The 18346-nt window shown below is 42.7% G+C and overlaps 1 protein-coding gene across 2 annotated transcripts in view; it reads right to left on the bottom strand.

The window, feature by feature from the left end:
- ITGA6 (integrin subunit alpha 6) overlaps positions 1-4060 on the bottom strand; it is a 46225-nt gene extending 42165 nt beyond the window's left edge. For both annotated transcript variants that reach the window (XM_075284112.1, XM_075284113.1), the window contains exon 1: positions 3665-4060. In XM_075284112.1, coding sequence (XP_075140213.1) covers positions 3665-3846 — 182 coding nt within the window. In that variant the 5' untranslated portion in view covers positions 3847-4060. The remainder of the gene's footprint in view (positions 1-3664) is intronic.
- Between the last annotated feature and the right edge of the window lie 14286 nt (positions 4061-18346).

Here is an 18346-nt window from a genome sequence, read left to right on the forward strand (position 1 = left end):
GCTTTTGTCTACATTGGAACATTTGTCACTATTGGCATACTTGCTGGTAACAGTGGTGCAGCAATGGGCACCGGGGTTCTCCATAAATATGGCTACAGATATCACCTGCAGGTAGTCTGTATGGTGTCCCCATGTTATATGCTAAACCACCATGAAATTCGGAAGCCTTTGCTTGTACATAACACTTGTATTGTCTATATACGAAGTTCAGGAAGACGCGTGATACATGGTACAAGTTTGGCGCAGCATTTGGATGAGAACGCAATCGTCTTAGTTTATATTCAGTCTGTTTTTACAAACATGTGGTCCATGGCCATCCAAACCCCAGGACTTACACCTATGAGTAGAATAGGGGGATCCACAGTATAAATGCAAACACCAAAGCCCCTTTGTACAGCTGATAGAGGGGGGTGGATCTCCAATGATGATACCTTAACCAAAGATTCGACAAACTGAGGATACCATCTTTTGGAAAATAAATCATTTTGCAAATAATAACAATAAAGAACATAAATCATGTACAATGCACAAAAAAGCCACAATAGAGGTGAATTTCCGGAACGCCCTTAGATTTCTATTCTAATCTTCCAGTGATGTTTTATTAGAGAGCTGACAGTCAGCACACATAGAGAAGTCATTGGAGTGTGAAAAGCTAAAGCAAGCACATTCAACAATGCAAACATTAGTGGACAGGGAAGAGAGAGGACTCGCTAAAGAATTCCAAGTGCAAAGTGGGGGCAGGGGTTATGGGGTGCAATAACTGTGCTTAGGATGAGAATCCACATATCCAGCCATATGTATATCATACAATTTGTACCTATACTGTATGTCATGTAACCTGTACATATCACACTTTTGCAAAACAAGGTTCAAGGTATAGAAATATAGCATAAGAATCTCAGGGTTTGAGCTTTTTTTAGTAAAACATTTAGTAGAAATTTGTTTGCATTTTCTGCAGTCATTCTTGATGTATTAATGGTGCTATTCTAGTTATACTACAGTACGCGGCCTTATTTTTGCTGTCAGTCTCCATCAGGCCTGTAAGTTTACTAGCCCTCAGCAACGTAGTGTCCATAGTAACATAACATCACATCCAATGACTACCCCCGTGACGTCACAGAGGCTTAAAGGGGTTATCCACTTTCTGCAATCAATGTAATCAATATTAGATCTGCGGGGGTCCAACACCCGGGACTACCACAGATCACTGATACCATGCTGCTCACTGTATAGTGTGTAGGGTAGAAAATGGAAAACCCCTTTAAGGTGGTCATAAACATGACACCTATGCTGGTCAAACACTCATTCAGCCAAACTTTATTTCAATGGAGCGAGGGGAATAAGTCGCTGTCATATTACTGTGGCAGCAATTTACAGTATCTTCTTGTAAAAAGGTATGATCACTATGTTACTAAAGCCACCTAGATCAGCATATAAATGACTTAGTAGCAATTTTGGTGGCGGAGGACTTCCTAAATGTGAATATAAGATTGACAAGTAAAAGTAACCAGCAGAAAGAAACAAAGTAATTCATACAACGAGCGTATTACAAATACTTATTTCTTGCAAGTTCTAAACAAAATACACCAAAGTTTTGAACAAGTACGACGTCATAGTATCAAATTTGTATCATCATAGTTATAGCAACTCTTAGCAAACTATGGTGACAACCAATATACAGATGTGGCTATCAGATCTCCTACAGAGTTCTCAGCCAGCCAACTTTATGGCAAATCTGTCTGGTTATACTGCAGTGCCCTACTGTATTACTATATATCTAGACTGGTCGAAGAAGCCGGTTGGGAACTCCTATGGGCGCTGTAAAAGTCACCTCGGAGCCTCGCAAAAATAGATATAACCAAAAAGAAGTAGACGACTCAAGGACGTGTATTTTAGGGTGATCTTTGCTGAGATATTGGTGCAATAGGCTAAGGCTACCTGTGACTTTTCTAGCTATAGGGCAACATTCTGAGACTTGTAGGCCCCAGAAATCCTCTTTAGTGACCCAGTGTCCTCCCTGACAGCCCTATTCATTGCAGACTGTGGAGTCATTTTGCTCCGTACGTTTTACTTATAGCACATTTTCCAGTCTTCCTGTTACGCCATGAAGAAGAGGGAACTGAGAAAGTTAAAAAGGGCAATGTCTCGTATATTATTCACCGGATTAATCATTTACGCCGCGGTTACAAAGTCCACCGACCTAAGCAGATGTTCAAAGAGGAGGCGACAATAGACTGATCACTTTCTAAACACCAATACATTCAAGACACAGGGCGCAAAGTGCTGTAAAGCAGTGATCTGTGTCCCTCCCATAGGCACAGAACACAATTCAGGTACTCAGCTCTGCTGCAGGCCAATGTGTAAACCATATTAGAACCTCTGCTCATACAAGGTGCAAATTTACAGAACATCTAACCAGGAAAACCATAAAGACATCACATAATAGAAACAGAGGGCTGACAGCCAAAAAAAGAGCACATGGTCCATCTAATCTGCCCTTACATGATTTATAATGTAGATTTCATTATCCAAGCCATGTTTAACTCATGCACTGCTGATTTTCCAATCACAACTGCTGGAAATTTATTCTACACATCTACTTCTACTATGTTATATTTTACTGATCCTTCATTCTGATCTCTGTACAAAGGGAGCAGTTAAAGGGGTGTTCACCCAGGGCATCCATATGTCCTATTAGGGTGCTGCCACATGATGTATCAGGCGGTAATGTCGCTGCACTCCAGGATGAGGCCACCAACACATAAGTAAGTAAAAGCGCTAAGTGAATATGGGTTTTCTCTTATTACAAGTCACGCTGTAACCTGAAATATTTTGCTGCCAGCATTGCTCAAAAGCCAAATATCAATCCATATATGAAGACAGTGGAGGCCCCTTCTGGAGTGTGACCGCAACGTCACATAGTACAACGTACGGCAGCACCTTCATAGGGCATATGGGTATCCTGAGCGAACATGGAGTGGCATGACTCTTAGGAATCCCAAAGTGGCTCTTGGTCTAGTAGACCCTCATGGTCACATATTACACAAGTATGATCAGTGGGATCCACAGAGATCACAAGAACAGAGGTCACCTCAACTATATCTTGTGCCAAAGCAGAAAGTGGCTCTTGGTCAGGATCCCATATTAAAGGGGTTATTCCACAATGAGCACCTGTGGGATAGATGATACAAGTGTGGTCACTGGGCCCCCAGCAATCACATGAACAGAAGCTCTCTCCACGTTATCTCTGTCTGTCCAATAAAAGTGAATGGTGTGATGGTCCTTCTTGCAAACTACTGTTCAGGAACCCCCTTTAAGTGGTCTAATCTGTGGGATCCCCCACAATCAGACATTTACCATAGTAGCCAGAGGTCAGACATGTATGCAACCACCTCACGTCCTGAATAATTACAGCCAGCCTCTCCCTAGCCGAAAGCGACTGATAACAGAAAATAACAGAACACACTCAGCAGCACCCCAATGCTAAATTTTGGGAGTCATTCTTCTTTCTAATACAGAATCCCACCAGAACCAGAGAGCATGACCCCAACATGGTCCAGAAGAGACCTCCATCCCTGGCAGGGCATGCACAATGCTAGCAGGTAGCAGCAGGTTTGCCCAGTCCAGTCCCTGCCACCTCCAGCAGGTACCAGGTTGCACTTACAGCGTCTTGTCCACAGGTTGCAGCTGCCTGTGCATAGCCAATGAGAAGCCGAATAAACTCCCGGGCTCTCCTTGCTTCAGGATGACATTGTCAGTATCCAGGTTAAAAGCCTTGACCATGGTGGCCAGCAGAAGTCCAGAGGCCAGCAGGTAGCGCCATGCCATCGTCCCCGGAGCCGCCATGTGTGTGCCCTGTGCTACTTCTCACCACTTTTCAGTCCTGCCTCCCTCCCTGCGCCCCGTCCCACTCCTCTGCTCAATGCTGTCCTTGTTCTCAGGAGAGATGGGCTTTTATATGAGAGCAGACCCCGCCCGTCTTGTCTGCAGCCCGGGGGTAAGGTCTCTTCTTCTTCTCCAGGGCTTCCCTGCCCTGCCCACAGCTTGCACACTCTCCTCAGTTTCCGGACTCTACAGCAGGTGCTTTGACTGTGAGCTGTGTCTGATAATACTATGTACAGTGCGGTCCTAGGGAGGGGCTGACACAATGCACAGGCACAGCCAGCAAATCTGGGCAGGGGGCCAGCCTGTGCTACCTCACTAAGTCATGGCTCCAGGTAGAGCAGGGTGTGGGCACTGGAGGGGAAGGATTAAAGGAACTATATTCTGGGCTAACCCCTCTATAGCATGGAGTTCATAGACATAGGTGTTCTGGTAAATGGAGCTTGTTTTACATTACCTGCAAAGTGCATGAGATTTGGGCTAATACCATCCACACATTGCAGAAACAAAATCTGCTGTGCTTTCCAAAATGCTTCCATTTTTGCAAAAACTCAGTGCGTCAATTATACCTGCGGGAACCGCTCATGTTTTCCATATAGGTATAATACAGGAAGAAAGTCTGAAAAAAACATGGCGTTTTACATGAACTACAAAGTGGATGGGATTCTGGTTTATTTATCCCATCCACACATGCAAAACGATAATACGAAGTGGAAATGCTGGCGGTTTCCGTATAGGTATATGTCTAAGGGCTCGTTCACATCTGCGCCTGATCTCCATTCTGCAGGTTTCCGTATAGGTATAAGTCTAAGGAGGAAAGTTCTGTGTAAAGCACTGCAGAAAAAAACGAGGTGCCGCAGTTTTTCTTGCAGCGATTTATGGTTACAGCTCACTAGGTGGGGCTTTAGCTTGAAAATGCAATAAAAAAGATGTGGAAAAAACACAATTCATTTCCGACACATTTTGTTCCCAAGCATCTTGCTACATAAGGCCTTAGCCTTAAAGAGAACCTTTCATGTTCTTGGGCACATGTGGTTTTATATACCACTAGAAAGCCGACAGTGTGCTGAATTCAGTGCACTGTCATCTTTCCTGTTATGTGCCCCGGGGCTGGAGCTATCGGTGCAGTTATTACAGCAACGATCTCTGCCCATTGTCAGAAGGGTGTGCCTGATGGTCTAGCTGGACTGTGAGGATTGCCCCCCAGTACTAGTTTAAGGACGAGTACAGCTTTGTATCATCGCTGGGCGGTAAGGAACGCCCCATGTGACAGTACAGGGCTATGGACGAGGACTGTCAGGGGCAGCGTTCCTCACAGACCAGCTAGACTGTCAGGAACACCCTTATGACAATGGGCAGAAATCAGTAACTGCGCTGACATCTCTAGCCCCGGAGCACATAACGGGAAAGCCAACAGTGTGCCGAATTCTACAATTTTGCTATGTACTTTTTGTATCAATTTCTCACGGCTTTCTAGATCTCTGCTTGCTGTCATTCTTTGTCTTCTTCCAGCGGATACAAATCAGTCAATGGTCATGTGATATATGGTCCATTGTTATGCGATGTACAGTCCATGGTCATGTGATATATGGTCCATTGTCATGTAATATACAGTCCATGGTCATGTGATATATGGTCCATTGTCATGTAATATACAGTCCATGGTCATGTGATATATGGTCCATTGTCATGTAATATACAGTCCGTAGTCATGTGATATATGGTCCATTGTCATGTGATGTACAGTCCATGGTCATGTGATGAATGAATGACAGCAAGCAGAAGAACGTGAGGAATTGATACAGAGACTATATTGGAAAATGTAATTATTTTTATTATACAAATAATGCCATTTATATTGCTGAAACTGGACAACCCCTTTAATTTTGGTACTTACAAACTACACTGTTATAGCCCAGTAAAATTTGGATCAGTAATGTCCGTGCCCATGTGGTCTGCTCAGGCTCAAGAAAGGTCCAGCTGTTTAGTCATCTTTAATTCTTATTTGTCAGTTCTTCCTTGAAGCTAGAATTTTGTCCGTCTATAGCTCAGTGTTAGCGCCTGCCCACCCACCCCTTCTCGTTATTAACACAGTATAATATAGTGGGGGGTTATTTTCTCAAATCTGGGCAGACAAATTCATGAGTTATTGTCTGATTGTTATTCATTTATTAGATTTCTATTAGTTATTATTAAATATTTATTATTTGTGTATCTGTTTATGTTACTCCCCAATATTGAGGACAATTTTACACCAAATATGAATTGTCTTGCTTTTATTCGGTAGTTAAGCGCAGTGATGTGGCATATGTATAGCCTTTGTAATGGCGTAACAATCTCCACCAGTCTCTTAAACGTGAATGGACTGGTCATATAGGCATACTAATGGACATTCGAGGACTCCTATTCTCATGATCTGGCACATATCCCCTATAGTGTGTCATGTTTACCATAGAAAATCAGCCTAATGTAATATATTATACGAGGTTCTCATCCAGCACCTATCCGTCTGAAATACTTAGGCTCGGTTCAAATCTGCGTCCGCTGAATCTGTTCCACCCTCTGCATGAAAAAGCACTTTTCTCTCCGTATTTTTCGAGTAGAAACCACACGAACCCCCAAATAGAAACCCAAACGCAGATCTGAACCTAGCCTTAGAGTTAGACAAAACAGTGCTGCAAGCCTGACTTTTTCAGTTTGCGATTTCAATTTTAAAAAATTGACCCCCACCACCACCAACGGGCCCGATCTTAGTCAATAGGCTCCCTCCATCTCCATTCATGCCCGCTATTTTTGAGATCTATTCTCCATCAAACCAGGAGAATTGACTTCCCTGCACAGATGTGAACGTAGTGTGAGCGAGACATAGCAGCACAAATCATTCTCCTGCTCTGGCAGTTTGTTACAATGTATCACATGACAATATGACCGCACTATAGTCACAGGTTGTACTCATATTGCAGGATGTTATGGTTTATGAAAATGTCACTAAAGTATGAGAAATCTCTTTAAGATGTGTCGCAGGTCAGCATTAAGGGCCATATCCATAAAACTGCCTGCTTAGTATACAATTGTAACTCCCATACATGTGAATGCAGAGACGTGTGTATGTGTAACCCCTTTTTACTCCCTTGCAGGTGCAGATGAGGCCCCATAAACAACAATGCGTGTGATTTTTGGAGACCCCCTTTAAATTGAGGAACGTTTACAGGACAAAGCATCAGTACCATGTACCCTCACTACTGTGTAGATGGCAGGGATGTGGATGGACCATTGTAGACAAGGATGAGGCGACAGCACAAGCTAAATCTAAGGATAGACCATCAATATAATGAACCCAGAAAACCCCTCTAAACTGAAGCCGCCCTTTAAATCCCCTTATGATGAGCTGAGATTGTGGGAAAATACATTAACGTGAAGAAAATTAGAATTTGTTTTGGAATCAGTTATGTTTGTGTTCACATTAGAGTTTCACAACAAGAGGCTATAAATAGCTGATTTTACCATTAACCCTTATAATGCCTGCTATTGTCACCGGAGAACACTGCCTGCCACTGTGGGAAAGCTAAATCACTGGCGTATAAGGGGACAATCCCTTCCAGCAGCTTGAAAGGAAATACATCATCACCGACAACAAAATAAACGTGAACAAAACCTTCTTTTCAGAAGATGCAAATTAGAATCCGACCATTGTCAGCGAGAAGAACCTACAGGAACAAATCATGTGACTGTCCGTAGTTTACACATATAGAAACCTCAGGGGGTATCGTAAGTAAACCTAAAGGTATTGTAGCAAATCTAAGGAAACACAAAATGCGCTGTAAGGACTGGTTCATGTCTGCATTCGGTATTCCGTTCGGGGAGTCTGCTTGGGGACATCCTGAACCGAATACCGAATGAATTAAAAAGTGGTTAGCTATGAAAGCTCACGGACCCCATAGACTATAATGTGGTCCGTGTGTTTTCCGCCAGGTGTCCTCACGAATCATGCGGAGATAAAAGTACTTCAAGCCGGGTCCACACGGTGACTCAGTGGTTAGCACTGCAGCGTTGGAGTCTTGGTGTTCAAATCCCGCCAAGGGCAAAAAAACATCTGCAAGGAGTTTGTATGTTCTCCCTGTGTTTTCGTGGGTTTCCATCCCATATTCCAAAGACATACTGATAGGGAAAAATGTGCATTGTGAGCTCTACGTGGGGCTCGCAATCTATATTTGAAAACAAAATACTTTAAGCAGCACTTCTCTCTCCGCATGATTCCTGCGGACACTGCACAGAAAACACACAGACCCTATTATAGTTTATGCGGCCCATGTGGTTTCTCTGCTCACTACTTTTGTAATGCGTTCAGCAGTCTATTCGGGGGGTCTTCAAGTGGACTCCCTGAATGCAATACCGAACGCAGATGTGAACCGGGCCTTAGTGAAAAAGCTGTTGTTTGGGCAACAGATTTTATGGTGAATGAATGAAAAGGTCCAGCAGTGGAGTAGAGAAAGTACTAGATATATAGGTGCTGTGTACTGTCCTCTCATGTATAAGGCTCTGTTCACACTTGAGATGTAGGCTTACCATCTGGGATTTCAGTATTTTGACAGCAAGAATAGCAGTTTGCAGTAATATTCTGCAGTAGTACCCTAATACCTGAGGGTATCCCAGACCTCCTCCTGTCATATATGAGGACACCAAGAGTGTAAATAGCACAGATAGATAGGGGGCCTTTTACAGATGTTGTATTGAGACCTTGGCAAGAGACAGTATTGTAGAGTCAGTGGTATATCATATAGGAAATGTAGAGACTTTAGAATCCGTGTCCTTCTATCTCACTTTTCTGCCATTTTCCAAGGTTATGAGCCTATTACAAATTATCATAGAGACTTGGCTGCTGAATTATCTGATGATTTACTCTGCCCAACTATTATCTGCAATATAATTTCTTAAAAGCATCATGTCACGGGTTACTAGAAGTACTAATCCGGTGCTAAGTGACTTATCAACAGCTCCAACCACTTGTATCTTCAAGGAATTCTGACGGCTGAGATTTTCTAGCCAGTTTCATGAGCACTTGGAGGCTTAGTTTTGTATAATGAATAAGTATATGTAAACCACAATCCAGTTTTCTGAAAATATTAGACCAATATTTCTTGATATTAGGAATCTTCCCCGACTTCTCTATTTGCAATTGAAGTCTAAGCAAATTAATCTTTGACCTCTGAAGTAAGTTTCACGCCCTTATTTTTGTGTAATCCAGATGGAGGGTTTTAAGATGAGAATGGTCCATGTGGATTTTTGACGTACCCCATTGACTTATAATATCTGATGTAATTTATCCAACATATACGTGAGCACGGCTTTATCCAGGATGAATTCTTTGTGACCATACACAAGCTAAACTAGAATATTACTAATGTACAGCGACAAAACAGGGGAAGGAAAGGACACTGCAGAGATTTCCGTCATAGCAGCGCAAATCCTTGAAGTCACTTTACATTGGCCTTAAACTTTCTCCATATGTGACCTAAGTTGATTTCAAGTCTCTATTCATCTCCAGGATATATTTGTACGATCCTGCTGGAGGAACAGCCCGTCTGATAATCACTTGGCATTAGTCACATCCTGTATAACATTAATCTCACAAATGTTACACACGTCTGTGACTGCTCGCGTTATATAGCTACAGATTTCACTTTCGCCATATCAGGTCTCTGTGATCCATTGTGGGTGCGTGATTTAAAGGGAATCTATTACCACCAAAACTACTTTAAACCACTTACTGTATATGTTATAAGGGCGATCAGCGACATAGTGAACATATCTTTCATGTGTCCAAATGCAATCTTGCCGAGACAATTCATTTATAATCTTGCACAGGTTGTATGGGAAACCTAGGTGTGACTGTGCCTGCCAGAGCACCCGTTTTGCCTGTGGTGACCACCTAGCACTGCCCTGAACCTAAAGATTGACAGGTCTCAATATGCACCAACCGCAGTTAAAACAGGTGCTCCAGTAGATGCCACCATGCCAAGCGCACCAGACAACGATAAACAGGTGATTTTTTTCAGCAGTAACTTTGTACATTGACATAAAGAAAAAAAATCATGATGGATGATCTAGGACACAACATCACAGATCGTGATAGTCACATAAAGATATAACGCACACCACTGTAGGCGTCACAATTGTTTCATCACAATTGTTTCATTATAAGACATCTGTTAGTCTATGGGGTCGGCAGGTAACCACTTTTTAAGCAGATTGGATTTCCATTTTTTGGACGCCCAAGCAGACCCGACATAGGTGTGAACCTAATGTTAGTTGTTAGAGTCAGTATGAGAATTGTATGTGTATACTTATACATGTGCCCCATTTCCTGCTGCTAATCGTTTTATCTTTAAGTTAAAATCTGATATTTTACAGCGGTTCACTGAATTCTGAATATTTGATATCATCATTCTGCAATCTCTGTAAATCCCCCTGGATCACAACAATGTAGATGATATACCCTCCCCCACTTTTTGTTTTTAGTGTGTACTTTGTTCTGTGTACTGTGTGTCTACCCTTTTATATACTGTATCTTCTGCTTGGGCCACTAAGACCTTTCTTACCATTTAGATGGTTTTCCTTCCTTTATGAGGATCTGTCCCTTCCTATGGTAAATCTCACATTGATATTCTATCTTCTGGATTTCTCTTATTGCTACTGTATTGATATTGTGCAGTGTCTTAGGTTATCTTAATATAGGCTTTCTTCTCATTTTGCCTTGGATTGTGTTCTTGCTTGTGTTATGTAAGGGAGCGTTCACACTACCGTCAGTGTCCGACAGGTAGTGTCCGCTCCTAGTGTCCGTTCAAAATCTGGCATGGACATTAGTAGCAGACACTAGCTGTGTCCGTGATAATTGTCATTCATTTAAATGGAGATCGGGCGTGTTCTTTTACACTCCGTGCCTGTCCTTCCCTGTCCGCTTGTAAAGATGTCTGACTTTTCAAGCGGACAGCAAAAACCTACATGTCGGGTTTTTCTGTCTGCTTGAAAAGTCGGACATCTTTACAATCAGACAGTGAAGGACGGGCACGGAGTGCAAAAGAACGCGCCCGATCGCCATTTAAATGAATGACAATTATCACGGACACAGCTAGTGTCCGCTCCTAATGTCCGTGCCAGATTTTGAACGGACACTAGCAGCGGACACTACCTGTCGGACACTGACGGTAGTGTGAACGCTCCCTTACATAACACAAGCAAGAATACAATGCAAGGCAAAACGAGAAGAAAGCCTATATTAAGATAACCTAAGACACTGCACAATATCAATACAGTAGCAATAAGAGAAAATCCAGAAGATATGTCAGCTGTGACATGGGGGCCAAATGATATCGTCAAAATGCTACAGAAAGGGATCGCAAGGCTGGCAACTGCTTTGGCAGGGCCTAGGACAGGTGAGTGATGGATTTTTAATTTTATTTTTAACCCCCTTCCCCAGTTTTTATAATTCGGAGCCTGAAGAGACGCAGTCATGTAAACTAGAGATACGTATTATGTGTATACTGCAAGATGTGACTAATATAACATAAAAAACTAGGCACTGAAGAAACCTTACTGTGTGGTGTGATTCTTCAGGTCGGCTCCAGGCCCGGCCCTTTTCACACAGAGGAGCGATTGCAGCGCTCATGACCTACTACTCTGAAAGGGACAGTGTAAGCCTGTTAGGGAGCAGACACGGATCTGACCAGAAATACCCATTTCTAGAGGCTCATACATAACTAATGAAATCCCCGAGTCAGGTTTCTATACCTCTGATCCTGACTCACAAATATACAATCTGTAAATCACACAGCCTCTACAAGGCCTTGGACAAGGTCATTGGTGAAAATCAGGTGTTAATCTCTTAAAGCTGCAGGAGGTCAATAGCTAACATATTGTTTTATATGCTGTAGAGCTCATGGGTACAATAAATACACATGCACAATGGCTGCTCCATGTGCTGAAGTAAAGATTTACGTGCCTTTATCATGTGACATGTCACTGAGTACCTATTGTCTTGCTCACTATATATTTTTTTTATTCTTTATACGTATAGAACCTGGACATGACACTGAAGACCATACGCCAGCATTTCCGTAAGTATAATTGACATTTCTATGTCTATGTCTTTCTATGAAAAGCGCTGCAGGAAAACTCACGATGTGTTGTTGCTGCAGTTTTTCCTGCTGTGCTTTTTTGCTGCAGCCAGCTATGTGGGACCTTAGTCCCCTTGCAGACGACCACGTGTTAGGTCAGTACGCTTTGTGGGTTTTTTCTGGATAGCACACTGACCCATTAATTTCTATGGGCCTGTACACATGACTTACACGGTCACATGGTCACGATTGCGGGCCAGCAGTCCGGGTCGCAAAATATGAAACAGGTCCTATTCCTGTCTGGTTTTACGACCCTGCTTCCGTGGCTCCTATTCATTAAAGGGGCCGCGGAAGCACAGCCAGTGCACAGGTGACATCCATATGTCACCGACGCGCTGCCCATGCCATTCATAAGGCCGGGGCCCCACGGGACGTAAATGCCGCGATTTGCCCGCAGCGGAGACGCTGCATGAAAAATCACGCCATTTTACAGTGCAAACAAAGGGGATGGGATTCATGCAAATCCCATGCCCACTTTGCGGAAAAAAGGCAGCGCGGACACGCTGCGATTTGCAAAGCCGTTGCGGCTTTGCAAATCACAACATGTCAATTATATCTACGGAAACGCCGGCGGCTTTATGTTAAGAGAAAGTCCGCAGAGGGTAACTCTGTGAACTTTCTCTTAAAAGCGCTGTGGAAAGAACCGCAATGCATTCACGCAGCGGTTCTTTCTGCAGCGCTTTAGCTTTGCGATTACGGCCCGTGGGGCCTTAGCCTAAGGGTTTTTTTGCAAAACTTAAATACTGTTGACCTATTCTTAGGATAGGTCATCATTATTAAATTGGGTCCAACACTAAACACCCCCACTGATCAGCTGTTTGAAGAGGTAGCGGTGCTGGTGTAATTGCCACTTCTGCTTCACAGACCAGTAATGTTGGGTTTATCAGTCACATCATTGGCCTGTTTGCAGATTAGTCCCATTGAAGTCAATGGGACTGAGCTGAAATACCCAGCACAGCCCCTACACAATGTACAGGACTGTGCTTGGTGTGCTTTAAAAATGCCACAGTGTGGCCCTTGTGTCTCTGGGGATGGCAGGTATCAGACCACTGCCAATCTCATGCTGATGGCCTATCCTAAGAATAAGTCAATATTATACCCACGAAAAACCCTTTAAAGTTACAATTTCATATGAAGCCTGTGAAACCCCCTAAGTCTCACCTGACCACATCATTTATCGCACTTATCTTCACATTATTTTGCTGTGTCATACACTTCTTCCTTAAAATCTAAGGACGCATTTCTTATTAATTCATCAATTTCCATCTTGGATGACCTTTCAATAACATATGAGCAGAAGAGAAAACATTAATTTGCCTGTAAAGTCATAAAGCCGACAGGCAGCCTCGCAATGGCCGTAATTATGCAGGAATGACATTGCTCCTATGAGGTCGACCATGCATTGAGAATAGAGTAATTATATTAAGAGAGGGATATATACACGACTTTCAACACCCGTACTTGTGCGGTGTTAAAGGAAGCCTAGTGCTCCTGCCGAAAACAAAGTTTACCTTTGATAAATACCAATTTGCTTGCTGTACGTTACAGGAATGTGAGCTGTGAATGACACATTCATGTGATACAACATGGGAAGTAGACCGTTTACCCGACAGTTCTCCATTTAGCGTCTAGGTTTCTTTTCTAAGTGCTTGAAATCCTAAACCTGCCAATGTTTAATACAGTAAACCTGAGGATTTGTCTGGAGTGGTGTGAAGCAGCCGGATGGGTGTAAGGAACACAGTACAGATCTTGGTAAACATGGCGGTACAGTACATGTTGTGAATTGCTTCAAAAGATACAAACATGGGGCCTAATGTGTCAAAACTGTCTAAAAACTATATTGCCGATAGTAACCAGTCACAGGCCAGCTTTCATATTACCAGGGTGGTTTACAAGGGTTTTACAGGATAAGGCTTTCCGTTTGGGGGTCCACTTGGGATAGCAATCATGGGAGACTCAGCACTTCTTACCAGGCACTAGAAGGAATAGCGGATGCAACTGAGGACCAAGGGTAGGTCAATATGGCTTCTTATTATTATGTACGTCTACTAGCTACTGACATAACTATGTGGATGACAGTGGTTACAGAAGCCAAGGAGGCCAATAAGTTATCCTTCTTAAAGGAGTCGTCCAGGATAAACTGTTTTTGACAAGGAGGCTGGGGAAGGTAAAAAAAAAAAAAACAACATACTCCTCTGTTGTGGTTGCTTTGGTGTCCCGCACAGTGGTCTGGTCCTTGCTGCTCCTGGGGTTTTCTTCTAGTGGAAGTCCTTGCTGCACATGACTGCTGAGAGCAATCTTCAGGCAAAAGAAAGTGGATGTCACTCACATATGTCACCTGTGACATCACATGTACTTTCCTTAGGCCATTGATTGGCCTCAGTGGTCACGTGCAGCAAAGACTTCTGCTGGAGGAAGACCCTGGATCAGCAGGACCATGATGGTAGACGCCTGAGCACCAGAGACAAGTGAGTATGTTTTTTTGTATTGTTTCCACCTTCCCCTGCCTCCTTGTCAAAAACTGTTTATCTTGGACAACCCTTTTAATACACTAGGACAGGAAAATCCTCTTTGATCTGATTTCTTTTGATGGCTGACATTCTGTGCAATGTAAATTTATGACTCCTGCCCTCTGGTGCACAGGAGTGAATATTTATGATGCACAGCCTACTGGTATTAGAAAGGAGAAAGTCAACTTTTAATGGGATAGTATTTGGTCAGCAGCCTATAGTCAAGGAGAGGTTCTGTGAGGAGGCTGTGACACAAAAGGGGGCTGGATTACTAGGTGGTAGGTAGTACAGGAGATGGAACTTATGGGAAGCCTGACACATCTGTGAGAAGTTGAGCAGTGGGACCCAAGTTAGCTATTGCAGCAGTCTTTAGTCACACCTCTGCCCCCAGCCATCCCTGGGTTTTTAGTTTATCCTGGAAAGCGTGTTTAAGAAATGAAAGCTGAGCGGTAGATATGGCCAATAAACATGGCTTATGTTTTAGAAAATTTTGATAAATCAACTTCAAGACCATGTCAGATTATCCAACCAACCAGAGTCAAAGTAGTATATCTCAGGTCAGTCTGGTTAGCTAGGGCTGTGGCACTGTAATGGGTCCCGAAAGAACCCCATATGTCCTGTGTGTACAATGCTAAAAAATTTTTTAGATATTGCAGGTTATGGACTCTAGATTTTAAGGACACGTTGATCCAGGGTTTTAATCTGACTGCCAGATTGGAGTCGGGAAGGAATTTTTTTCCCCTGAAATGGGGTAATTGGCATGAGCCAATTTTGGGGGTTTTTTTTTGCCTTCCCCTGGATCAATACTGTAGGGGATTGTAGGGTTATAGGTTGGACTTGATGGACTGGTGTCTTCATCCAACCTCATCTACTATGTAACTATGTAAAGTAAATGTGCACATGTTCTGGACATATGGAGGATGAGCCCTGGAGGGCCCAAGGCAGTATTGGACTGGCCCACTAAAGCACCTGAAAATTCCTCCTGTGGAGCCAGGTTCTAACACAATAATAGTCCATTAGAAGACACCCACATTTGAAGAGTACTATAGTCTATTTTACAGGGATTGTTGGAGGTAGGGGCCAACAGAATAATAGGAACCCATGATTGGGAACTTTAAAGTATGCTGATGTGGGGCACAACTAACCATGAGGATGCTGCAGATTGTGTTCTTTATTTTTTTGGAGTTGGTGAAGGACATTTGTTTAAACCTCAGCCTATGATCTTTGAGGGGATGAACTCTGGGACTCCTTGTGATAAAGGGGCTGCTTTATCATTGTGCCCCCCTTTACTATCTTTCCGTGCACAGTGTGTGGCCAGATATGGAGGGAGAACTTTGAAGGGGACACAGCACTATACCAACATGGCAGCAGAATTTAGGAAGGGATGCACCACGATACTAATAGCGTAGCCTTTTTCTATGTTAGGATCAGTAGGATTTTCAGAGGTCAGACCACACCACCGCCACCAATCATAAAGTGACAGCATATCCTAGTAATCAAAACTTACGGTAATTTCAAGAATCAAAAAAAAAAAAAATGTTACAGCCCTCACAACCGCATGTACAAAAAAAATAATAATGTGTCCTGTTCTGAACTAGGGAAAATAGTCCGGTCCTGAAGTAGATAACAATGGGTCAGGTGATATAGCCTGTGCTTCTGACCCAATCAGAAATTAGATGGACGGCGGTTTTCTGACTCCATCAGAGCCAAGTTGCGATGCAGCCAAATGGAGGTCAGCCTTACCCAAGAGATTAGTGACATATATCATTTTTTAAGGTCATGCCTGATCTTTGAGGTCATTTTACGCTTTCAGTAGTGTTCTCCATGAGCTGCTAGACTAATGTATACATTGAACACAAGCAAATTAATCACTTATCTGCTTCACCGACCTCACCGTACCGATCTTATTACCTTAGTAAATAAGTGACAGAAAGTCCTAAACGCTTATGAATCAGTACAGGTAACCCCTCGTTCACATCTGCGTTTGGTAATCCGTATTTGGGTAGTCCACATGGGAACCCCTCTATGGAATACCAAACACACTGACAAGCGGTGTGCAGTGAAAGCACACAGACCCCATAGACTATAATGGGGTCCGTGTCTGCACAATCCATATATACTCGTATATAGAGTTACATTGTATAAATATACTGTAAATACACACATTCACACATAAAGTTGAAGTGCAGCAAGTCCCATGCCCCATGTAGCGCACTCATTCAGTAAGACTATTACTAGACTTCTCCTCTTATGTGGGGATATCGATATCACTATTTGTAGTCATATAGAGCTTTACATTGTGAGAATTTACAGAGGATATAAAACCCCACAGGACTAGCAGACAGAAGGCAAGGATATCATTACTACCCCATCTGTCAGCAAACTGTGGCCCTGTGGGAGTCAAATGTCTTCTAAATGTCATGTCCTTAGAACGCACTTACACTATATAGTGAGCCGGATAATAATGGTGACATTTACACTAAGGGCACAGAAAGTTTTGGAAAAATCTGAGAGAATCAGAAAAGTCATCTGATGTCTGGATTCAGTGGAAACTTTTAAAGGGCTTATGTCACGATTAAAATATATATACCCAATATATATATATATATATATATATATATATATATATATATATATATATGCTATTCAGCTCACGAGGAAAAGGTAAAGAATCCTGCTTTTATTGTTTAGACTTTGTAAACTTTGGATGTATAATTCTGTTCTTATTCTGAAACAGCCACATGTATTATTTATTATGGAAACAAATGTATCTGTTCATGCTTCTTAGTGTGAATTTTGTTTTTTTTTGTAGATCTGATGAAGGGGTGAAGCCACTTGTATGACTTCAATACCCCGAAACGCGTCATCATATTCCGAATAAAGTGTTTTATTGCCATTATATACATTCTACTAATTTATCCCGAGTGAGCACGTAACCTACCAAGTTTGGAAACTGTCCACATTTTAGCCTGAATCGACCCTGGGTCGCATATTAGGTACACTGCCACCCATAACTCGGTCATCTAAGCACAATCGTGCACACGTGCCGTAAACCTGTTGGTTACCCACATCTATATCCATATCCTGGAGAAGCGCAGTTACCCTTGAACTTGTTCCAATTTAAGTATACTCAATCTGTAGGATAAATGTAGGATAAATGGTGATCAGTGGGGTCTGACCAATGAGACCCGCACCAGGGGTTTGGATGATACTCCATTCACACTGATGTTGGGACCACCCCCGCTCTCAGGATCTGTGGGGGTCTAAGTAGTCAATAATCACTCATTACCAATTTATCATTTTTCCTATGGCCACAGGAAAAGTGTCATAATGGGGGCCCATATCTATTCAATCCTAGACCCCAATGCCAAAGATATAACATGGTCCCACTTACAATGTGCTGTCTGTAAAATACTGGTGACTTCTTATTGTATAGAGACGTCTTTGGACCCTCTGAGGCTCCAGAGTCCACCAGCAATTGTTACCTCTACACCTCTTATAGCTAAGCCATATCATCGCATATTCCCAAAACTCACTACTGTCTTCCATATTACGTAGGTGGTTACTTGTTGGTAAGAGGTCACTGTAGCCGAGCTGATGTCACATCATTCATTGCATGTCTGCCCATTCAACAACCGTTCTTATGAGCTGAGAAATACATTACGTGTGTGGGACGTTAGCAGTGTATCAAAAAAATGGGACATTGTTCAGATGAATAGTGAATTGTGAATTCACAGACATTTGTCGCTGCCGGGCCTGACATATGTAAGTTATTCATGC

This window comes from Leptodactylus fuscus, chromosome 8, assembly GCF_031893055.1.
Source record: "Leptodactylus fuscus isolate aLepFus1 chromosome 8, aLepFus1.hap2, whole genome shotgun sequence".
Lineage (NCBI taxonomy): Eukaryota > Metazoa > Chordata > Amphibia > Anura > Leptodactylidae > Leptodactylus > Leptodactylus fuscus.